This window comes from Rattus norvegicus, chromosome 15 (assembly GCF_036323735.1).
Source record: "Rattus norvegicus strain BN/NHsdMcwi chromosome 15, GRCr8, whole genome shotgun sequence".
Classification (NCBI taxonomy): Eukaryota; Metazoa; Chordata; class Mammalia; order Rodentia; family Muridae; genus Rattus; species Rattus norvegicus.
In genome coordinates, this window is record NC_086033.1 from 60,954,810 (window position 1) to 60,979,991 (window position 25,182).

General features: G+C 47.0%; 1 protein-coding gene and 1 long non-coding RNA gene across 6 annotated transcripts in view; one reads left to right on the forward strand and one right to left on the reverse strand.

Moving 5' to 3' along the window:
- The window catches only part of Vwa8 (von Willebrand factor A domain containing 8), a 324,208-nt gene that overhangs the window by 293,046 nt on the left and 5,980 nt on the right, over positions 1–25,182 (forward strand). For all 5 annotated transcript variants that reach the window (XM_063274157.1, NM_001427283.1, XM_039094044.2 and 2 more), the window contains 4 exons: positions 2,209–2,365; positions 6,621–6,729; positions 17,518–17,643; positions 19,653–19,811. In XM_063274157.1, coding sequence (XP_063130227.1) covers positions 2,209–2,365; positions 6,621–6,729; positions 17,518–17,643; positions 19,653–19,811 — 551 coding nt within the window. The remainder of the gene's footprint in view (positions 1–2,208; positions 2,366–6,620; positions 6,730–17,517; positions 17,644–19,652; positions 19,812–25,182) is intronic.
- LOC134482158 (uncharacterized) lies at positions 15,761–17,521 on the reverse strand. Its single transcript, XR_010058219.1, has 2 exons — positions 16,923–17,521; positions 15,761–16,044 (listed from the first exon to the last, which is right to left on the reverse strand). It is a non-coding gene; the product is annotated as an uncharacterized LOC134482158 (long non-coding RNA).

Here is a 25,182-nt window from a genome sequence, read left to right on the forward strand (position 1 = left end):
AGTGTCAAGCCAACAATATTTAATCCATATGGAATGCATCATGGGACGAGCTGGCCAGATGTCAGCTTCCCAGTAGTGCCTACGCAGAGGCAAGGTTTCATTTGTTAATACATGGGAGTCTGATAGGCCCAGCACCTATTCAGACCAAACGTCCTGTCTGCTTCCCGGCCTTGGATCTTTCAGTTGATCAAGGCTCCTGGGCTTCAATCTGTCTCTTTCTGTTATTTGTGCCCTTCAGAATGCTCTACATTAAACCCAACTCTGGGCCAGCAAGTCATTTGGTTCTTTTCCATCATCACAGTCTTTTCTTCCCCCTGTGCTCCCACCCCTTTCTTCCCCCTGTGCTCCCACCCCTTTCTTCCCCCTGTGCTCCCACCCTTATCTTATGTTCTGGTTGATGTGAATCCAAGTTCATCTGTAAGCATGTTTCATTTAAATAATGTGAATTTAGAACTGTAGAGTAGGGAGAAGTCTTTCCTTATGAAGGATCAGTCTCAGCTGACTCCCCCAGGGGCCACCTGACCCATTCTGACCACACCCACGCAGTCTCTAACCATTGGATCCTCTTCTCGCCAAAGTGACGACCTGTGGGCACACAGGGAGCTTTATGCTCAATCCTGTCCCACAGATCCTCAAGGAGACCTACCATAGCGGAGCAGGTCAAACCACAGCTTTCCACCCTCAGGGCTTGTCACTGCCAACCAGTACAACTTTCTGCCACACACCTGCTGGACGTGAAACTGGGAAGCATACAATATAGAAGGGATTTTCCACCACCCACTTCTAAATGAAATAAGATATGCTCAATCAGAAGACTAAAATACTGTGATTAATAGATATCACTGCTCTCTCAGTGCTTTGCCAAAGGAAATGACCCACCTGGACTTTGATGAAGCAAAGAGTTCATGCCAAGTTCTCATTTTTAATTTATTAGACAAATCAAAGCTCTAGTGGGGGAGAGTAACGTAATTTATCCAAAGTCTAAACGGTTTCCAATTTTCCACCATATGAATCTAGGAATGACCTCACTCTCTGTGTCACTGAATCATGTAATTATCATAGGAGCAGTCACTCACATAGCTCTTAACTGCATACCAGATACATTCCCAAGCGGTTCGGCCGTGTGAAAATCCCATCAGACAGGTATTGCCATCCCATGCTGTAGGTTAGCACTGAGGCACGGAGAAGATGAATGATTCTTCTGGTGACCCAGCTACTGAGTTAAACCAGGTTCAAACCCAGACAGTCTTAATTACTCAACCGGCTTGCAATAGCAACACGGTGCTATACTGTGCGGTCTGACACTGCCTCTCCAATCCTGGATTCTCATTAAGTTCCCAGATTACATATGTATAAACAAAGGGACCTGGTCACTAGTTATCTAGGAGCAAGGATAATAAATCATTCACACAAAGGCCAAATGTGGCCAACAAACGTAAGTATTTTCTCTGGTCAGTATAACTAGACCAAGCTTTCCTCTGTAATCAGCCAGTGTCTCTACCCCCGTACAGTACTACCTACCTTGCCGTAGAGGCACGTAACTTTCAGTTTAGTGTAAATAGCTCGCACAGCATTACATGACGTGTACTTACAGGCACGTAAACTTGGGCTGATTGAAAGACTGTCCTGAAGCTAATGATGTTTATCTGTTGAGCGTTATTCAAAACTGAAAGTCAAGCCTACATAATCATTGGCTCAGCTCCTGCCTAGCAAGTGATGTGAGGCCACAGAGATGTCATTTTGTTTCTCTGTGAATCATTTTCATTTTTTTCAAAACAGAAGAAACTTTATCTATAAACTGTCTTGGTATTTTAGGGGAAAAAAAGATAACTAGGAGTGTTGCCTCTTTTAACTAGTGGCCATGTAATATCTACAGCCACTGTCACAGAGCCATTCATCTAGGGCAGAACAAAGACATCCACAAATAGTGCACAGAATCACTATTCCCCACAAAGCAGAGACATCAGATGAATTGTTCAAGTTGAATTTGGACTGAACCTTAACACATGTGTAGATCGGGATGGATGAAATAAAAGGAAAAGTTATCCTAAACAGGGGTATCTTAGAGTTTGGACAAAGGTGGTGTGAACTAACTGCCAGGTAGTTCAATTAATATTCCTCACAGGACTGTTTTCGAGCCATGATCTGACTTTTGTTTTGTGGCCAGGTTCTAGACATAACAACTATGTCCTCATGATTTCTTTCCAGGGGGAAGAGACACTGCAGGTCTTGGTGGCAAAGGAGGTCCTTATCGCTTGGATGCAGGCCACCCAGTGTATCAAGTATCTGAGGTTGAGAAAGATGCAGTTCCTGAGGATATCAAGAGAGCTGCAAGAGAGATGGCCCAGAGAGCATTTCAGCAGAGGTGAGTGTGCCCTGTGCACTTAGAGTGGTGCAGGTGAGTGGTGCATGCGCACACACACACTCGCTCACATTCACACACTCACACACATTCACACTCACACTCACACATACACACTCACACATACACATTCACACACACATACACACACATACACACTCACACACATACACACTCACACATACACACTCACACACACATACACACTCACACATACACACTCACACATACACATACATACAGTCACACACACATACACACTCACATATACACACATACACACACACATACACACTCACACATACACATACATACAGTCACACACACATACACACTCACACATACACACTCACACATACACACACATACACACTCACACATACACATACATACAGCCACACACACACATACACACTCACATATACACACTCACACACACATACACACTCACACACACATACACACTCACACATACACACACACATACACATACATACACACTTACACATACACATACATACAGTCACACACACATACACTCACACACACAAAGCTAATGTCGCAAGGACTATGTCCTAGGATGATACTGAGAAAGGTAAAATCTCTGGGCTAACATCAGCAGGGCCTGTACTCATTTAGGGTTTGGAGATAAGAGCTTTGTTTGGGCTACTTTGATTGGCCCCCACTAGAAAGGAAGAATCCACAGGGTATTTTATTAGACATTCACATGTGCTCTTCCAAAAAAAGTGAAAAACCCCAAAGCAGCAGGGAGCTTCCTCTCTCACTGCAGAGCACAGACCATGCAGGAGGGATAGAAAGCAGATCTGCATTTCTGTGCTCTGTGGAAGGAGCCTGGGCAGCCAGACAAAAACATACTCAAGAGTATGTGAGTTATGAAATTCCTCCCACGTAGAACATCTGGTATGTTATTACACGCCGTGCTCTCACATCCTACAAGTAAACAGAAAAGAACAATAGAGACAAAAATGCAGGTCCAGCCTGCCACACCCTCAGGAAAGCCTGCAAGCCTCACCCCTGTGGTACAGCAGGTAAACTTCACATGTCTGGTCGGCGTTGCCCTCAGCCTCATCACTAACTTCCTGGAACCTTGGGCAGCTGCTCTGTCCTCGCTATACCATGCATGCTGCATCCATGGAAATGGGGAACCACCCCCCATCCCCAGGTTCTGAGAATGGAAAACTTATTAGGGAATCAAAGTATTCATTTCTCAAAAGACGTGAACATAACAACAAGTCTTATTAGAATTAAAATATTGCTCCACATCTCATATGAAAAATAAAACTTCCTTTGAGAAAAAAATAGGAATTAGGCATGCGTCATTCTCCTCTTCAATTAGTGAATGGTTGTTACTACCACACCCCAGCCCTCGCAAGTAATCATCCAGTCTGAATTTGCCTACATGGACGTGCAGAGTGCCCTAGCACATGAGCGTCTCCAGGAGGCAGGAAGTCTTCACAGTGGCACTTAGCCATGAGCAAGCCAAAAGGATCACTCCCCTCTGGTTGCCACTAGAAACAAAAGCCTATTGGGGCACTATTAAGACCCAACAGGGAAAGGCCAAGAGTTAGCTGTGATCTAAGACAACTGAATGGACTGATTATAGGAGAGGGGGCCATCCCTGTCTTTTCAGACCTGCCCGTGAGGTGGTGACAGGGAGGACGCAGGCAGGGTGTGCAAAGGAAGAAATGAAACACACAGAGGTCCTAGGGAAGACGGCACATCAAAGCAAGAGCAAACACTACCTTAGAAATGGCCTTGCGACCCATTGGATAAGGGTCTACCTAGTAGTGCCGATTTTGTCTTTAACTTTGTATTATGGACCTTTTCAAGCCCAACTGCAAATAATGAGAACCCTGTGGACCCCTGCCCCCACACCATTCCTACTCTCCACTTTGGATTGTTTAATCCAAGGTATTATCTCATCTTGTCGTAAATATTGCAGACTGTGTCTCTACACACAAAAACTAAATAAGACAGAAATCCCACAGCCCTGCTGATACACACATTCATTTTTACGGTAATAATTCTTTACTATCATGTTGATTACAGAATGAGTCATGTGGACAGGTCCGGAGACTTTTACAGCATCCTGTATCTTGTCTCCAACACTGACCACTCTCTCCCATCTTATTACTTGTAGGAGGGACTGCTTCTCCCTTCCTCTGTAAATTCCACGAGGACAGAACCTGGAGTGGGGCAAACACTCACAGAGACTGAGTAACACGCATGTGCGTGCAGGGGCCAGCTCTCACCTGTTAGTTCTTGTCCTTGCTATCTGTGATGGACTGACTAAGCAGTCCTCACCATTAGTTAGAAGTCTTCCCTGGTACAAAGGCCCTTCCCACATCATTCCCAGCATTCAGTTAGCATTGAGTCAAACCAGATATTAGCCCTGCACCTCAAGAATTGAGCAGCTGAAGCTGACTAACAGGGGGACACAAGTCTAAGACTTGCAGATCATGTACAGAAACGTAGTGACATCAGGTGAGTGGGGACAAGGAAGTGCTCACACTCCGCTAAAGCACACGTGGAAAAGCTGCAGTCAGGTGGGCCACCTCTGTGGAGACTGCACCCACCGCCATTTGCATAACTAAGCAGCTCCTCATTCTTGAATCCAAATTATAGCATGTAAGTCTAACCTATAGAAGAAGTAAAATAAGGACAGATTCCCAGACTCTTACATGATGATAAATATACCCTTTAAACACGTACCACCAACAGCCTGCTGCTGGTTCACACTGATTCCCAGGAGGCTCATCCAACCAGAGCCTAAAGTGTCCTGCTTTATTCTCTCATTTCCTGCTTCGGTCGGTCTTCGACATTCAGACATTCATCCACTGTGAGTGTCCTCTGAGTGTTCTAGTGAAGGCTGACATAACCTGAAATATGATTTCCAGATTTCCTCATAATTAAATTAGCATTGGATGGCTGGGGTGCACAATGCTCACCCCAGAGATAGCTATATAGCTAGAGCTAATGCTGATCTCTCCCAAGGCCACTCTGCTCCATGCGGCTCACTGCAGCCTGAGTCCTCTTCTCTGTGTGTATTCATCCCCTTCCGGTTCCTTTCCCACCCACCGTGCTCCAAGGACAAGCTCTGTCCACACATTTCCCAATCAGTACTGACCAGAGTTCTTTGAGACATGAGGCGGTATGTGGCATATCCTACCTAGTGTTCACTGTGCCCCACTTCTGCTCCCCAAAACTGAAGATTTAACCTAACCTAATGGAATGTATGGAGAACTCAGACTGCGGAAACTAAACAGAAGAGGTATTGTTAGGCGGCGAAGTCTCAGGCACAAATTCCTTTTTGTTCTTTAGAACCCAGAGTTAATAGGACTTAGAAGGGCATCTTGGCATGTCACCTTGAGGGGGTGGCATTGGATATTATAGTGGCCTTGTCTATATTTACCTTTTGATAGCCAGTACTTTCAAAGTATTACATAACAACGCGTTGAGTATCACTGTGTATCAGGGTCTGTGCTGAGTATTAAAGACTCAAAAAGTAAGATGTGGTCTTATTACACACATACATGGAGTTCTGAGCTTCCTCCATTCTGATTATATTTTCCCAGTGTTTTGTCTAAGAGTGAAGAATAGAAACCTTCTATAAATATACTTTATATATAATTTCAGCTATGCATATAGGTTTTCTGCCTACACACACAAAATGAGACAATTGTGTCATGCTTAGACTTTTGAGGGATGCATTTCATATATCTTGTCCTGATATCATCACCTGTAATATTTATAGCCATGCACAGAAATGTGTGTTAAATTAATACACTGTGGCTTTCACACTGGAAAACCCAAGGCCATTTGCTTACAAAAAGACCCCTTTGCTTAGGATTAACTTTAGGTGGCTGTGCTCTGCTTTGATTTTAAACTAAATATCTGGGAGGCCAAAAGGCATCGGGCCCCCTGGAGCTGCAGCTACAGGTGGTTGTGAGCCACCTGGTAGGACCGTTTACATGAGAGATGTCATCATATATGATGTACGGTTGGGGCTTTCCCTTTGTCCTGGGGGGCAGTTTGTTCATCAATTAGCAGTGGACTTTGAGCATTACCGTCCTTTGAATCTAGGGGCATCACTGGTGACATCATTTCTTGGTTTTTCTTCTCAAAGTAGTACAAAGTCACCAAGGAGTTGTTAGAGGTCCTGTCAGTGTGTAAGCAAGTGTAAAGAGGCTCACACGAACGTGGCTTAAGCGGTGTCATCTTACCCCTCTGGTTTCAGACTAAAGGAGATCCAAATGAGTGAGTACGATGCCGCAACCTATGAGCGGTTTTCACGTGCTGTCCAGCGACAGGTGCATGCCCTCCGAGTCATCCTGGATAATCTACAGGTAACCTTTCTCTGTGGGCACAGAGGACTTGGGAAAATCTGGACTTACACCAAAACTGCTGGAGAAAGTTAGCTGAGCACTAGTCAGCCAACCAGAAAGTCATTTCAAGATCAACACGCAAGGCTGTGAACTCAACCCTGTGATTGTCTTAGGGAAGTTCTCCCAGGGAAAATATCTGACCTCACCTTTCTCTTCCTGTCCAGGAAGCAGTAATTTTACCAGTGACCCTCCCAGACAGTGACTTCCTGACTCCCCTCAGGGAAGATCTGTGTATATCTCACCTCTCCTGGAAGTTCACAAATAGAACTCTCTCTCCCCTTAAATCATTTTACTGCCACTGAAGAACAGGTTGGGTCAGGCAGGGTGTGCTTTCTCTGTGTCCCCTGCCACCTCCTCTTCCTGCCCTCCTCTAACCCTGTATTGCCCCACCTCTTGGCTGTTTTACAAGGTTCTCAGTCCCTGAGGACCAGTGGGCACTGGTACAAATTTTTAAAATATTAAGATACTTCAATATTTCCTAAGTAAAGACTATAATTTCTGTCCAGTCTATTCCCTAAATTACACATGAAATCAGAATATTTGTCCAGAAACTGAATGATCATTTTAGGGGAAGGGAGCCCCAGCCTGCACTGAAGTCTTACATATGCTTCCCATGGAGTTCTTGACTTTGGTTCCCTTCTGTTCACTCTTTGTATTCATTACTGTTCTTTTAAAGGAATATTTATTATGTTTTGTTAGATATTGGAGTGTGGGATGCAGTTTTAATCTTCCGTTTTAACCCAAAACTCTGAGGCTTCATTTTTATCAGTATTTTTTTTAATATGTGTATCTGTATGAGTGAATGCCATGTGTATGCAGTGTGCAGAGAGACCAGAAGAGGGCATTGGATCCCTTGGAGATAGAATTTAGGCAGTTGTGTGTCACCTCATGTGGGAACAGAACTGGCTTCTGGAGAAGCACCAAGAGTCTCAACTGCTGAGCCATCTCTCTAGCCTAGGTCTTCATGTTTAAAGAGCTAAAGTTTACTGTCCAGAGGAGTGAGCTTCTCAAATGGTTGACCAGATACCTGATTTCAAAGTCTAGCTGAGATGGTCATCACAATCTTCCCATGCTCATGGAATATAGATATTTTGCCCCCATTTTATAAGAAGGAAATTTAAGACTACACAAACAGTGCAGTTTCCTGGGTTGTGTGGCCAATGAAGCAGGTGTCTGAGCCCAAATCAGGCTCCTGTTATCTGCCAGGTCCTTGTCATCTTCCTCAACCCTGTTGCCCATCCCAAGGGCAGTTCTCATTCATGACCATAATACGTTTTGTACCATCAGCCAGATGCCGGCACAACATTTGCCCATGTTCCCTTACTGAATCTTTAAGCCATAGGGGAATTATTTTGGGTGGGTTTTCTAATCCTCAAGTCATAGTTCTGAGGCTGCTTATCTTGGCCATAGTTACTGGGCAAGAATAGATGAGTCCTCATGTAAGCTATAAAACTGCAGATTGTGGCCAAAGCAAGAAGATTTTGGGTTGGTCCCTTCCTGCAGTCTTCAGCGAATGCTGTGTAACTGTAACTAAAACTCTCCAGCTGTTTTGACATTGCTGTGTAATAGCTGTAACCATGGGCGTTTCCTCACTGAGTGTACACAGTGTGGTCAGAAATGATCAAGATGGCTCTCCAGAGCTCAGCTTTAGGCCCACACAGACTTGATTCCATTCAACGTGGACTATTATGCTGTTATAATATCCAATAGTAATGAAATTACTGGGAAATGTTATTAAAACGGAATACAAAATACAGGCTCCTGGGGGGGGGGGGTCAGAAACTTTGAGACTCAGGCTGACCTCAGAATTGCCATCTTCCCACCTCTGCCTCCTCAGTCCTGAGGCACACACAGCAGCTCCTAGCTTCAGGCTCCTGTTTGTCTTAGCTATAAGATATGAACACCATGGCTGGACAGTGGTCGCACACACCTTTAACCCAGCACTCAGGAGGCAGAGACAGGCGGATCTCTGTGAGCTCAAGGTCAGCCTGGTCTATAGAGCAAATTCCAGGACAACCAGGGCCATTACACAGAGGAACACTGTCTTGAAAACCAAATGAACAAAAAGATACAAATACCAGATGTCTTTGTCCAATTGCTGTGCTAGTTTCTAAATGCTTTCCGTCATTCTCTGTGACCTGTGACGTCACTGACCAGTAACAAATGTCTGCAGACTGAAAGCAGTTTTTGAAGCCATCATATAGACAGAAGAAACACCTGTAGATAGGATTTACTTGGCCACGAGGCTGTATGGAGAAGAACACAGAGTCCAGAATGACTCAGGCTTGGTGTCTGGGGCGTAGGCCTGGAGGCCGAAGAAAACACTAAAGAGAGCAAGACTGGCTGTATTGTGTCACCGCTGAGGTGCCTGGAATAGACTGGTGCCATTCTGTCTTCAGAATGTGTGTGGCACAGCCATCTGGAAGGAGGACTCAGAGAGAAAGACGGAAGCCAGGAACCAAACCATGAAGTAATCTGAATAATACACAGGAGAATGAGACAAGCTCGGGTTCAGAGGATGGACAGGAGGACAGTGCCTGAGGGAACCCTGGAAAACAAGGAGTAGGGGACTTGAGAGGAAAGACTTGCGAAGAAGGTAGCTGTTTCCCCCTGGATGCTGGTGTGTTCTCATTCCTGGGATACCTGAACAACAGTGCAGACATGGCATTTAAAGGTTTTAATATGTAAGCCAGTGTTCAGGAACAGAGTTGGGTCAGCTTGGAGCTGCATGTCCCTAAGGATGTCTGTGTCTGTGGTTCTGTGGTTCTGCTGTTGCTTGTACTGGAGTAGCCCAAGTCAAGAGAGAAGAAAGGTGTCTTGGTTAGGGTTTTATTGCTGTGAACAGACACCATGATCAATTCAAGTCTTATAAAGGACAACATTTAATTGAGGCTGGCTTACAGGTCCAGAGGTTCAGTCTGTTATCATCAAGGCAGGAGCATGGCAGCATCCAGGCAGGCATGGTATAAAAGAAACTGAGAGGGGCTGGGGATTTAGCTCAGTGGTAGAGCGCTTACCTAGGAAGCGCAAGGCCCTGGGTTCGATCCCCAGCTCCGAAAAAAAGAACCAAAAAAAAAAAAAAAAAAAGAAACTGAGAGTTCTGCATCTTCATCCAAAGGAAGCCAGGAACAGACTGAGTATCCTCAGGCAGCTAGGAGGAGGGTCTCAAAGCCCATGCCCAAAGTGACACACTTCCTCCATCAAGGCCACACCTAATAATAGTCCCACTCTCTGGGCCAAGCATATTTAAACCACACAGAAGGGGAAAGTTTAAAAATGTCTGCATTTAAGGGAAGCCAGCAAAAAGCTAAGATGTCCTTTCTTAGCACATCTGCACCTCATCTGTCAGTACAGTGCCAACCTTGTGTACAAGCCAGAGAGAGCACTGATTTCCAGGGTACTGAACACTGGCTATCTTACCAGGCTGCAGAACCTAGGTAACCTTGGAACCAGGTTACCTTGCCAGGTGTGGTTAATCTTGATGGTCAACTTGACTGGTCCTCAAGTCATCTAAGAGGCAAGCCTCTGGGCACACCTACGGGGGACTTCACCCGCTGTGAGTGGCACTGCTCCTGTCTGGGATCCTGAGCTTGATGAGCGGAGACACTGAGCTAGGCAGCCTCAAGTAGTCATTGCCTGACTAGGGCTGTGTGTGACCAGCTGCTCCAAGCTACTACCATATGGCCCCATGTTTTGATGGACTGCATCCTTGACCTGAGAGACAGAGCAAACCCTTTCTCCCATACGCTGTTTTAGTCAGAGTATTTTAGCACAGCAACAGAGAAAGGAGTGACACTAAAGTGGTTGAAAAGTACAAAGCTATTTTTCCTATTTTACTAAGAAGTATATTGTAGAGCCTTTCTGTGCTGCCCAGGGACAGGTTCTTCATTCCCATTGTAACGTAAAGGGAAGTGTGCACAGTGTCTGTCTAGAACTCTTGATATCTTGCAATGAAAGAGGAGGATGTCCTCAAATTCCTTGCCAAAGGCACCCTCTTAGGTGGCACCAACCCTGACTTCAAATGGAGCAGTACATCTGGGAAAGGAAAGGTAATGGTATCTACATCATAAATCTGAAGGAGAGGCTGTTGATTTCAACTTGGGCTGTGGTTGCCATCGAGAACCCTGCTGATGTCATCGCCAGGAGCACCGGCCAGCGAGCCATGCTGAAGCTTGCTACTACCATTGGAGCCATTCCCATTGCTTGCTGCTTAGGGACCTTCAGTAACCAGATCCAAGCAGCCTTCAGTGAGTCTGGCTTCTGGTGGTGAGTGATCCCAAGACTGACCGCCACCCCCTCACAGAGGCGTGTTGTGTCAACCTGCCCACCACTGCTCTGTGTAAAACAGACTCCTCTGCACTACATGGGTATTGCCATTCCCAGGGACTCACTCAGTGGGTCTGACATAGGGGATGCGGGCCTGGGAAGGATTCCACACACATAGCACTATATCCCATGAAGACCAGTGGGAGGTTACATCTGATGACTTCTCTACAGAGACCTGGGGGGGGGGGGTGAGAAGGAGGAGCAGGCTGCTGTTGAGAAGGCTGTGACCAAGGAGGAATTTCAGGGCGAATGGACCATGCCAGCCCTTGAGTTCACTGCTGCTCAGCCTGAGGTGGCAGATTGGTGCAGCTGCCATCTGTGCTCATGCAGAAGTTCCCTACTGAAGACCCGAGTGCCCCATCAGCCACTGAGGAGCTCAGCAGCTCCCACCAAGTGGGTTAGAGCCACCACGGAGAGGTCCTGAGCTGCTCTGCAGACACCTGAGCAGAGGGGAAAGTGGAAGGGCAATAAAGTTCCTAAAAGCTGAGTAAGAGAAATGAATTGTGGGCAGTGCTAATGACATACAAGAAATTTTGAAGAATTTCTACCAAGTATAATGTACTGGAACTTATGCCAAAGACAATTTTAAAAGCCTTTCTGAAAAATAGCATTGCTAGCAAGTGTGTCAAACCTAACTGGAGCTGGGGAGAAGCACATCACTTAACCCTTGTTTTGTCCCTGCCTAGCAGCACAGGGAGCACTGCAGCACTGAAGAGGAGGGAGAGGAGAAAGGCTGACGTATGCAGAGACTGCAGCAAGCAGAAAGATAAGATAATAAAGAGGCCAGCCCAGCCCCAGGGCTTTGAATGACAATGGCTCACATATTTCAATGCTTAATCTCCAGTTGGTGGAACTGTTTAGGAAGGATTAGGAGGTGTGGCCTTGTTGGAGAGGTGTGTCACTGGGGATGGGCTTTGTGGTTTCAAAAACCCCATGCCATTCCCAGTTAGCTTGTTCTCTGCTTCCTACTTGTGGATCAAGATGTAAGCTCTCAGCTACTGCCCCCAGCACAGTTGTCTGCCTGCTGCCTGCCTACCTGCCTGCTGCCTGCCTGCCTGCCTGCCTGCCTGCCTGCCTGCTGCCTGCCTGCCTGCCTGCTGCCTGCCTGCCTGCCTGCCTGCCTGCTGCCTGCCTGCCTGCTGCCTGCCTGCCTGCCTGCCTGCCTGCCTCCTGCCTGCCTGCCTGCCTGCCTGCCTCCTGCCTGCCTGCCTGCCTGCTGCCTGCCTGCCTGCCTCCTGCCTGCCTGCCTGCCTGCCTGCTGCCTGCCTCCTGCCTGCCTGCCTGCCTGCCTGCTGCCTGCCTGCCTGCCTGCTGCCTGCCTGCCTGCCTGCCTGCCTGCCTGCCTGCCTGCCTCCTGCCTGCCTGCCTGCCTCCTGCCTACCTGCCTGCCTGCTGCCTGCCTGCCTGCCTCCTGCCTGCCTGCCTGCCTGCCTGCTGCCTGCCTCCTGCCTGCCTGCCTGCCTGCCTGCTGCCTGCCTGCCTGCTGTCTGCCTGCCTGCTGCCTGCCTGCCTGCCTCCTGCCTGCCTGCCTCCCTGCCTGCCTGCCTCCTGCCTGCCTGCCTCCTGCCTGCCATGCTCCCCACCATGATGTCATAGACTCACCCTCTACAACTGAGAACCCTAAATTAATATTTTATTTTATAAGTTGCTTGGTCTGTAACTAAGACAAAAATCAGATCAGCACTACCAGACATTGAAAGTCGGCCCCATTGCAGTGGCTCTTCCAAACACAGCATGAAGCACTGTGGAGATGCAGTTCTCCTGCCAGGACTAGCCACAGCTTCAGGTCCTTTCTTACAGCTTTTGAGGTGATGGTATAGCCTGAATTCAACCAACGCCAGCTTAAATTCCTTAAGGGTCCTGATAGTAATTAAGAGGAAAGAACATGCATGCAAGAGTGGCCCGGCTGCTCTGTTCCTGAATAACTTCGTCATCTGAGAACAAGAACACAAGAAAAAAATGCAACAGGGCAGATGAAGGACTACATGGAATGACAAGCCAGGACATGGGAGTGGCAGCCGGGCTAGCATGGCTTCTTTTTGTTCTCATTAGAAATGTCTCCTATGTGAAGTAAGACAGAGATTTAAAGGAATCAAAGCAGAGCTGATAAAGGGGTCAAACGTAGTAAGGAAAGATGGAAAGAGCAATCAAACAAAATCCAGTCCCCGGACTTAAGTCTGCTCAAGAAGTAGAACAGGCTTGACCCAGCCTGAAGTGCAGACCACAGGGGATCCCATGAAAACTTGGGAAAGTGGACAGAAGCGAACATTGAAGAACTAGTGAGGATAAAATTTAAAAACAATCCTAACTCGAGAGAAGCATCCAGCGAAAAGGGTGCACTGAGCTGAAGAAGGCCTGCATGTGTGGGCCCTGAGAGTATTACTGACTATGGCAGCACCAAGTGCTGTCTGTGTCTCGTATCTTAGGGCCATTAGAATACATGGAGAAAATGTGAGATCTGGAAGTGCTGTAGCTGGGCCTTCAGGCAGAGCTGTTTTTATTGCATTTGCTTATTATTGGGGGGTGGGGATACATGCATACAGTGCATGTGGATGTCAGAGGACAACTTTCTGGAGTCAGTTCTCCAAGCAGGTCGCAGGGATTGAAGTCAAGTTTTCAGGCTTGATGGCAAGTAGTTTTACCGGATTAGCCATCTTGCCAGCCCCAAAGTCCTATTCTTTTCTTGACATATTTTAGGGAAACCGTCTTTGTGCTACAGAATGCTTTGGGATATAATCATCATAGGAAAAAATGGCAGCATGAGAAAATTAAGACCAAACTCTCCAGAGTCTTGTGTGATGACCAAAGATAACAATTACAATATTCTAAGAAGAAAATAACTTCCCTATCAAGTGCAGTAACAATAACCCATGTCTAAGCAGGCACACTTTTATCGTGTCATAATTATTAGCAGAAATAAAATGCTCTCTGCTGCTGCGTCTGTGTACCAAGCCTCCACGGAACCACGTGACTCACACCGCTCCATCACTGCGCCACTTCCTGTCTATCCAAGGTCCACGGCACCCACAGCTAGGGATTAATTTCTTGTCCACTGTTACAAGTTCTGGGTCTCATTCTGTCAGAAATGGACTTGACATAACTCCCACAGAAGACCACTCTGTGGTCTTGAGGGGTACCTCACAATAAAGGTCTTTTTTAATGAGATTTTAAATTTTCTTAAATATGGCGCCCCTGTAGCAGTCATTACTGTACTAATTTTTCTAAGATTTTTATAGTTATGTGTGTGTGTGTGTGTGGTTTACGGATGTAAGTGCAGTCCTTGTCCAGGTCAGAAGTGGGCATCAGATCCCCTGGAGCTGGAATTACGGGTTGCTGTGAGCAAGTGTGCATGCTGGAAGCCAAACTTGAGTTGTCTGCAAGAGCACTAGGTGCTCTAACCATCTCTCCAGCCCCGTATGGTAATGTATAAAGCAACAAAGCACAGTGTTCTAGTCACTTTACTACAGCAAGGTCACTACAGACTTGACAGTCCATTTCTTCTGATGCTGAATAATATTCCATTGCCAGAATTTACCACAGTTTATCCATTTGTATCTCAGTTGCTTCCAAGATTTTGCAGTTAATGCAAAAACATCATGTATACATCTTTTGTGTAGATGCATGTTTCCTACTGTGTAAATACCAAGGCATGCGGTTGCTGGATCCTAAGCATGAGTTTTGTTTTGCAAGAGACTATCTTCACGGGGGCTGCAGCATCCCCACGGGCAATGAGTGTCCACTCAGCCCTTCCTCGCCCACGCTCGGTGACATCAGCGTTTTGGATCCTGGCCATTCTGAAGCACAGAATGATATCTTATAGCTGTCTTAATCTAATGATGTAGAACATTGGACGTGTTTTCACTTGTACAGGCATCATAGCAAAGAAAGCACACTGATACTGTTCTTGCCTTTAAAAAGACTTTTTCTTTGAGAGTCATGTGTATAATGTATTTTGATGATACCCCACACACTTCCTCTGAACTCCTTCCTCTCAACAAGTTCCGTCCTGCTTTGTGTCTTGTCTTAGAGACCCCCTGAGTTTACTGAGGGCGGCTTATGTGACAGTGACTGGAGCATGAGCAACTTGCCAGTGGGTATAGCACTGAAGAATAATGAAATACCATGAAATACCCACAGCACTAGCTGCTAGTCGCTCCTCAGGATAGAGGTGGACCCGCAAGCCCTGCTCCCACCACGAGGGGTGTTGAAAGCCCCATCATCTTGGGTATATTCTCTGCAGGTAGCGGTAGCTGCTGTCAGTCTGTGCATGCACAAAAATGGCTGTGTCCTTTCATCGCCCACCCGTCCTTTAGCTCAGGTGTCCTTTCAGCTCTCTCTACTGTACCTGGTCTTCCCTGAGCCAATATAGATGGCCCATGCACAGTAAACATTCAACAGTGCCTCTGCATTCACTGCCACCACCAGTGAGAAGCTGTCTGACCAAGGCAGCACCAGCACTAACCGGACTGTAAACATAAAGAATGTGTTTGACAATATGTCCACTCGGCTAAACAACAATAGCAGGTTTGCCCATAGGCTTTACCCATTTTTGACATTTTAGAACTTGGGTTTTAAGAGAATTTTATATATTTGGATTATCATTCCTTTATCAAAATTATGTGAATAATTATATATTAATATAAATATGATAAAGAAAACCTGCAGATCACCAACACGAATATTTTAATTCTGGTGGGCAGTTGACCCACACGTATATCCCTACAATAATTCCACGAATGCACGGAAATAGGGCATCCTGGCACAAAGCTCGGATCATGTAAGTATATATTACCAGTGGTGGACGGTGGGCAAACACAACCTTCTAGCCTCCCTCCCACTGGGTCAGAGGTCAGACAGCTGGGACTCGGCTCCTCCATTCTGGTGACTGGTTGGTAATGCCACAGTCTTCCTGGAGTCACTGCCGAGGACTGACTCCCCTGAGATCAACCACTAGGAAAATAAAGAAAAAGTAAATGAGGACATAGTTGCTGTCATCAAAATGGTACAGAGGTTGAATTCTTAAGCCGGGTTCAGGAAGACTGTGGGATTTGTACTGGTATAAAATTGTATGCCATGTTAGATGCCTCATTGTTAAGCATTTATTCACTAATTTTCATAAATCAAAAATGATGACCCTGAGGATTCCCCACCCGCCCTGTTAGCTGCTACGTGACCATGCTAGCCAGGCATGAGCTCACTCCCTACCATGCTGGATTCTTGTAGTGAATTTTTAATGCCTGCCAGAGCTATAGAAAACTAAATTTAAATCCCCTCCTGTTACCATAAAGGAAATATAAAATCCTCAAGTTCTAGTTCCATTCTTCCCCATTTTTTTATATTTCTGGGAGAGTGTGTCTTAAAATCTGGTTTGCATTCCCAAAGCTCTGTTAGCCTAGATCCTAATGTAACTGCAGTCATGGGCTCTCACAAGCACGTGCCTTCCTTGGGATGTTAGAGTTTGTCTTAGTCAGGGTTTCTGTTGATGTGACAGAAGCGACAAATAGAGGAAAGGGTTGGCTAGCCTTATACTTCTACATCATTGTTGAGGCAGAAACTGACACAGGGCGGGAACTTGATGCTGAGGACATGGAAGGATGCTGCTTGCTGGCTTGCTTCCCTTGGCTTGCTCAGCCTGCTTTCTACCAGCCCAGGGATGGTACCACCCACAACGGGATGGGCCTCCCGAGTCAATCACTAGGAAGATACCCTGCAGACTGTCTCCAGCCTCGTCTTACAGCGGCATTTGTTTGGGTCTCTTCCTCTCAGATGGCTTTAGCTTGTATCAAGCTGACATAAAACTATCCAGCTCAGAGTTCTTTATCCTTTACCTGTCTGCTTGGGCCACCTGGCATAGTTGTAAGTTCCCACGGCAAAGCGTGCTGTGGAAGTTCCTTCCGAAGCATTCAGATGCTTTCCGGATCTGGAAAAGCAGAGAGCCGTGCATGGCAGACTGCTCCCATCCTCCCAGCTGTTTCAGTTTGCACACGAAGTCTCAGGAACTTGAGTATCAAAATTCCCATCCAGAAGGGAGAGCGCTGAAGACCAGCTCACAGACTCTGTCTCCGTTAACAAGTTCAAGCTGATTATTTTGTTACCTAATAAATCTTCTAGGATCACTGTGACAGAAAACCCATAAGAAATACGTCATCATTACATTTCCAGACGTTGACCTTTCCCTGGGGGTTCATTTGCATACTGCCTTCCTGTTCATACGTCCTCCGTGCGAGTTCTTTGTGTTGTTCCATGTGGTAAAACAATTTCAACCGAGAACCCACACTGCAAAGGCCTTTCTCAGAGGCAGAGAGAGACCTCACTTACTGTCGGGATCCCACTATGCTTCCTGTTATTCATGCAAGAAGTGTGTCAAAGAACTGTAGCACCAACCATGTAAAGTTTCACGTGCGTTTGTTTGTGACATTGCAGGCTAAAGGCAAAGAAAGGCAGTGGCTAAGACACCAAGCTACCGGAGAGCTAGACGATGCCAAGATCATTGATGGGCTGGCTGGAGAAAAGGCCATCTACAAACGTCGAGGTGATCTGGAACCACAGGTAAATAATGGGGAACCCTGAGCCTCAGATCCACATAGTTCAGCCCTCTGTAGAGAGTTCATAAGTTGTGTCAAAACACCATTAACCCAAAAATATGCAACTACAGAAAGCATTATGGAAGACATAATTTTTTTTTTAAAAAAAGTCTCATCAAGACATGGAGCACACGCACATAACAGAAAAAGATAGAACAGGCAATGCGAGCGCCAGGCATACAGTCTTCTAATCCAGACACCCAAGAGTCGGAGAGATTGAGACCAGCCTGAGGTACAAAGTGAGGTCCAGGACATCCAGGCTACATAAAGACACCCTTTCTCAAAACAACAAAGCAGGGCCAAGCTCCTTCACAAAGGTAGGGTAAGCTTTAAGCAAATCCAGAGGAGTTAAGAACAGGGTTCAGACTGTGGCCTAAGGTTTGGCAGGCAAAGCAGGGGAATAAATACTAAAACCTGGTTTATAGATGCTAGTTTATAGAACAGAAAAGGGTAGTTCATGGTGCTATGGTCTTAGGCCAGCCGCCTCAGAGAAGAGACCAAGAACAAACCCTGACCACCAGCCCTGCAGCAGCCGGTAGTCAAGAGCTACCTATGCGACCACCTACAGGCCCGCTCCCCAGTTGCAGAGTGGGTACATCTGTGTCCATCAACTGCCTTCAGTTTTTAGGAAACCGGAGTTCTCTCCTAAGTTATACTAATTGTAGTAAGTATTCATCAGGCTGTGGCAACACAGTCAACTAGAGAATCTGAGTGAACTTTGGGGTTTCCTGTTGCCCAGAATAATCAAAACTGTGAGCGACCCCTGGGAACCAGGGCGCAGTGAGGGAGTGCAGCAGTGCCACACTCTGTAAGTTTACTCAGTGGATCTGGGGGTGATTTGGGAGATCTTATTTCTGTGTCACTGCCACGAGTCAACAGCTGCTCTCTCTACTGACTCACTGTGGTCAGCAAGTGTTTGGACACATCTGTGAGCTAGACATGCACATATGTGTGCCATGATGCTTCTAATTGGGGCACACTTAACGTTTTTAAAGGAATGTAGAAAATTTACTTCCTACTATTATTCTCTAAGCATCCATGATACCTTAAATTATTTACATATATATATACATATATGTGTATGTACACATACACACACACTCACACAGGAGGGGTCAGTTCTCTCCTTCCCCCATGTAGTCCTGGGAATGGAACTCAGTCATCAGGCTCCAAGGCAAGTCCCTTACCCACCAAGCCATCTCATGAGCCACCCTACCACCCTCTAGAGTGTTTTCTTGAAATTATTAGTTCTGCTTATCATCTTTCATGCACACCAGCAAGTATATAATAATAGAATAATCTGGAATTTTTCTTATTTATTGTTACTGACTTTAAAAAAAAGTCACATTGGCAGATCTGGACCCCAAGCTGATCTCTTAAGATTTCACATTTTAATCAGTAATTTTTGCCAGACAGCAGATCAGCACCATTTTGACTGCCAAGAAAAGAAAAAAGTTCACCCACCAGAAGAAACCCTAAAAGCTCTAAAGAGTCGAGACGTTCTGAAAATACTTAAGCTCTTGGCCAGACCCCCTCTCACATAACTAACTGTGTTTTAGCAGTCTGGCATTTCTTCAGCCTAGGTGAAAAATGACCTTCAAGTGACTGCACGACAGAACAAATGAAGCTTTTCCTCCAGCCACACTCTCTCCGGGGCGGGGTGGGGTGGGGTGTGCTGGCACATAGAGCAAAGGACACGGGGCCTTAGCCTCCCAGGCTGGTATTTCTAAAATGCATTATCTTTAAGTTGTAAACCTCCAGGCAGCAACTTTACCACCGTATTCCAGAGGCAGCTCTTTTCCATGTGCTCCCAACAGCCAGCCTAACATCTGCTATGGGTATAGTCATCGCCCCCAGCCTCTGGGACAGCCCTGTCCAGGCTGAGCCTGAGTCAGATCTGCCCACCTTAGACTGGCACAGCAGAGCCTGGGCGAGAACCAGCTGACCATGGTCTTCTGCCATTCCCATCTTCAGCTGGGCAGCCCACAACAGAAGCCCAAGCGCCTACGCCTGGTGGTAGATGTCTCTGGCAGCATGTACCGCTTCAACGGGGTGGATCGCCGGCTGGAGCGCTCGATGGAGGCAGTGTGCATGGTCATGGAGGCCTTTGAGAACTATGAGGAGAAATTCAAGGTAAGGCCAGAGCTGGCCATCTAGAGCTTTATTGGTCACTTAGGGTCAGCCCTGGAAAGGTAGGTGTAGACCCCACCCAGAGAACCAGGCACCCCCTCTCACCAGCAGGGAACATGGCCGCTGCTTCATCTAATAGTAACACAATGGAAGGGTCCAATAACCTCTATCCTCACTAGAAAAGCACCTAACATACAAGTCGTGTGATGTTAAACCACAGCACTTCCTGGGAACACTGGACCTGTTCTCATTTTCCTGGGCATCCCCCTCTCGTGCCTCTGAGCACTGACATCCCGTCCCCTGCTGTGGTCATACACAGCATCCTGTGCTGATTCCCTTCCCTGTCCTCATGAACAGTGAGCAGACAGTGATACACACTGCAGCTGACAGGACGGTTCCCCCAAGAGGAAGCCGCCTTCTGTTCAAACCGTTTCCAGCTTGTCATTGTGGAGTTTGCTATCAAGTCCCTCATCCCAGATGTCTGTGGATAGGGAGAGAACGCACGTTCTACTGTGTTGCCAGCCAATAGGAGTCAACTCACCTGCTTGTGATTGTCCAAAGAAAACACCGGCATCACAGCAGATAACCTGACCACCAACACATGCCGGAGAGAGACACAGTATCTGCACACACTGTGCAAACTCTGGAGTCTGTACTGAATAGAACAACCCTTGGGGAACAGACAGTCTCAAATCAATTGCCATTTAAGGTCGCCTGGACCTCTGCTTATGAGTATAGTCTACATTAAGCAAAAGCAAGAGACAAGTTGACTGCCATTTTCCTTAGGCTCCTTGTGAAGGGTGCAGCCCACTGGCTCTCCCGGGTTCCTGCCTAAGTCCCAGGGAGAATGGCCTTTCAGAGCTCAGTGGTGAGGAGTGCGCAGCATCCCGCTGTGACTGCTGGTGGGGCTGCAAGGCTCTGCACAGTACAGGGGTAAATGCATATAACACACGCTGACCATAAGGAAGCGCTCTGCTTCCCTTCACAACAGGAATGCTCTCCCTTGTGGCCCCCGAACCCTGTGGAGTTATGTAAGAGTCGTCTTGGCTCTACTGTAGCTGCCAGAAATCCCAGAGCCCCAATCAAAGACTCACTCTGGCAGGGTGAGGACAGGGCAAGGGGAATCTGGGAAGTTTCTGAGTAGCGTTGCACTGCTTATAAGACACAGCACTTCCTCCTGTGGGAGGCAGAGGTGATCAGCCTTTTAGAGCACACCCCTGCTGGGGCAAACAAAGCAGCAGGCCTGCGCTCTCTGCACTGAGGCGGCCATTCAGCCTTCCCATCTCTTGACCCTCCTGGATCTCATGTGATTGCATCCAGATTTTTTTTTTTTATAAAAAATGTTTATTTAAACCACTTTGGCCAATGGGTGGCTAGACAGCCAGGGGTCAGCATATGTCCATAAGCGTTTGGGTCTGAACCTGCCCCAGCCTCCCCTCAGAAGCTCTCTCCAGGCCTTCTTCTCATGCTTATTGGAGACCGCCATATTGCTGCCACCCCACCATACATCTTGAGAGTTGATTGGCTTGGGCTTCCCAGACCCCCTCTGTAGAGGACAGAGGAGTGATGGAGTCACATATTCCATGAGAGCTTTTCCTGCTTCTAATTAGGGTACAAGAGGAGCAGGCACATGCAGTACAGAGGAGGAGGATTAGGACTGAGGCTCAGCCTCACTCCAACTACACGCATGCATTTTGGTTTCTTTGTAGAAATATTGGGATATCCCTATATCATTGCTATCTCAACCAGTCAGCCACACACTCAGTTTCTTGACTGTGAAAGAAGGATAAGGTCCAGCAGCAACTGCTGAGAGACTGCAGATACTCAAAAAGTATCTCCTGGGCAGATAGATGACGGTTGGTGGGGTACCCAGCGTGGCATCGCTCAGTGTCTTTGGGAACTGGCAGTGTGATCTAAAGCTCCCCCTGAGTTCCAGACAGTCCTTAATTCAGTCTTCCTACAGTTCACCTGTGTTCTGCAGCCTTCAGAAGTGCCTGCTGGTGAGGTGGTCTGCGCACTACCCATCCCTCTCGGCATCTGCTTATGTTGTGTTTGACTAGAGCTGTGCTGCCTCGTGGGTCATACAGTCTGCAGGGGGAGGCTCACTTACAGTCCTCACCACCACCCACACCAAACCACAGGGACCCTCAAGCATGAGCGTCACTGAGGCAGAAACCTGATTTAGCGCATGACGCTTGCTAAGCCTTTAAAGTACCTCAGAGTGTTCAGCCACCTGACTTCACACATTCCCAGAACAGCACAATTCACAGACAGCCAGCAGCAACTCCGCCAGGCTGGAGACCAGCACCGCTTCTGCTGGTCACACAGCTCTTAGGCAACTGATTTCAGTTAGGGAATTTCTCCTTTGCTTCATCCTGTGTGTTCTTTTCTCCAAGCTCCTTAAAGTAGACTTCCTTTTCAAAAGCTCTTAATGTCCTGACAGTTCTTTCAAAGACTGTTTTTCCACTAAACATCCAAACAATGGTACCAGAAAATGGGTTTATTCTCTCACTCAGAAGTTGGGCTTTGGAGAGACAATAATGTAAAATGTTTAATTGTTTCCATGAAGTATGTAAGTCAGGCAAACAGTATGAAGGGAACCCTGTGGGGAGTGTGTGGGGTGGGGCACCCCACTTGCCCAGCACTACCCAAACAATGCCACTTAACTGCACAGTGTGCATAAAGTGGACATCGTGCAGTTTATTCCATTGCCAAGAAAGAGCTGGGGATGCAGCCTTGGTGGTAAAGAGTGTGAGCAAAAGCTTTAGGGAGTAAAAGATTATGTGGCTTTCCCAGTCACTATCCACAGAGGGAGTCAGGACAGACACCACAGAGCAGTGAGACTCAGTGGCCTAGGCTCAGCCTTTCCATACGGCCAGGTCCATCCGCCTGACTACATGTAGCACCATCTACAGTGGGCAGGCTCCTCTCTCCTCAGTCAGGACAGTGTCTCACAGACATGGCCGAATACCAGGCTGATCTAGGCAACCCTTCATTCAGCAGAGGCTCTCCGCCTAGGTTAACAATAAGTTCTAACCAGACCTCTTAGCCTACGCAGGACCCTAGGTTCTGTCCTCGCATCTGCAAAAACCGAAGATGGAAAAGAAACCCACTTTTCTAGAACCACGCTGAACTCTTGCTTCTCACCAACTTCGAGGACTTTCCCTCAGTAGATGGTGTTGAGGGTCCTCACTTCCCACGTATGAAACAACAGATGAAGACCAGACACAATATATGTGTGCTCCTCAAACTACGAGAAGCCAGCTTTTCACTCCATTAGATTGTCACAGAGCCTTGGGTCTGGGCATTCTCTTCACCAACATCAGCCTACAGATGAGAAAGCCAGGGTTCAAAGAGGTGAAGTACTTGGCCCAAGGTCACACTGCTAAATGTGCAATGCCAGGGCTTGTGACCCCCTGGTGGCCCCCATTGGGGATAGTCTTACTTGTTCTGTCCCTATTCCTTGGATCTGTTTTACATATTTCCAAACTTATGCCAAGTCAGTATTTCCAAACATTCATTCAAAAGTAAAAACGTTTCATTACCATCTCCCCCTCTTAATACGCCGCCCCACAGTCAGGAAGACTCTGTTACTTCCCAGAAGGCTTTAGAAAGATATGACTCACAGAGACACGCTTAGCTGAGTATCTGTAATTACTCCTGTCCCAATGCCTTAGGAATGTTCTTTGAGTTTAAATATGGAGACCAGTCACGCTATTACGCTTTGCATATATTTGTTTACCCCCAGATAGGACTCCCCAAAACACTGCACAAAGTTTGCTGAGACCATCAGAATTGACTCAGTAACTGATGTGGAAATATTAGCCCCCCCAAAAAAATTAAGAATAGATATAGGACTAGCTTGAGGACTCATTACTTCTCTGTGGTAACTTGAATTAATAGATGAATTTAGAGACAACACTAAATCTTAGGAAGGCTGACAGCCCCTCGGAGTGTCAGCCTTTCCTACAGCAGAGCTGGTTCAGGGACCTAAGATGACCCGTGTGAGGATGCTGGCATGTGAGGAGGGGAAGCAAGTCCTGACCATCTTCATCACTAAGTGGACAGCGCTGTCCACCCCTATGACCCTGGGAAGCGGCTGAACAGATATTATCCCTCTGTCAGAGAGGAGAAGTGATGACAAGCAGGCACCTTTAGAGGCCATCTAAACTAGCATCACTGCAAGGCAGGAAGGAGATTTAAAAGGTTAAGCCTTTTTTTTAATGTCCCGGCCACGTCACACGGTGACTCTGAGAACACTGCTCCTCCTGGGGATGAGAGCTCCGTCTTCCCTCCTAGCCTCCTCAGTGCACAGTGTGGGCACAGCCACAGTGCAGTCCATCTTTCCTCGATGGCCCTGCCCTCGTCCTGTTTAAATGGGGGTGTGGGGGGGCACTTTCACCAGAATTATTTCTACCTCCCATTTCAGACATGGCCGTCTCAGTTATGTTCTATTGTACTTCTGATCTGGCTTAGGAGAACGGTGTTCTGGTTTCTGGACTGTAAAAGAATGTCGCCCCCACACAAAGACAGGCTGCTTTTTACCCCAGGCTCCCCGAGAGCATCTGTGTCTACCGTAAACATGCACAGAAACTGAGCGTGCAGAGATCAACACGTCAGAACCTGTCTATCATCTGCAAAGGTGCAGATGGGCAAAGGCTCGCTTGCCCTGTCCCATAGCACCCAGTGCGGGGCATGCAGGAGGGGCTGGAGAAGAGCTGTTGTGAGTACTGCATTGGCAGGTATCCCAAATGTCCCTGGATCTTCACCCCCAAACATGCAGTATTTCCCATGCAGATACCTCAGTTGCCCCAGTGTCCCAGCCTTTGTGGAATTACAAAATATCTCTAATAGAGGTAGAAGGGTTCAGAGAGACTGACTCTCCCAGACTGTTTCCCTCTGGCTTCTCTTTGGATTTTGTAGCGGGACACCTGACTCTAACACTGGGCTCCTCTCAACAGTCAGTACTTCGTGTGCCCAGGAGATGGGGGTGAAAAGGTGCTTCCTAAATTGAAAGCTACATGCCATATATTAACAAGTGGAAAAGCAGATTATTCAGTCACATGGTCAGTATCAGGCCATTATGCTGATGCCGGTGTGTTTGCTGTCACTATGCACCCTGGCATGTCTGTCAGGAGGAACTGATTGCCAACAGCTTCTGTCAGAGAGTATCTTCCGAGCTGACCTGAACATAAGTGTGGATACATTTTGCCTTTTCTACACTTTAGTTTCTTTGAGTATGTTTCACTTTTACAAATAGAAATAGGTTGTTCTCTGTTGGGGACAGAATTGAATTGCTTGGAATGGTGACAGAGGTCCCTAATTTCCTGCTGACTCTCAGCTTTTGGGAGCCACTGACACTCGTGTCCATGGT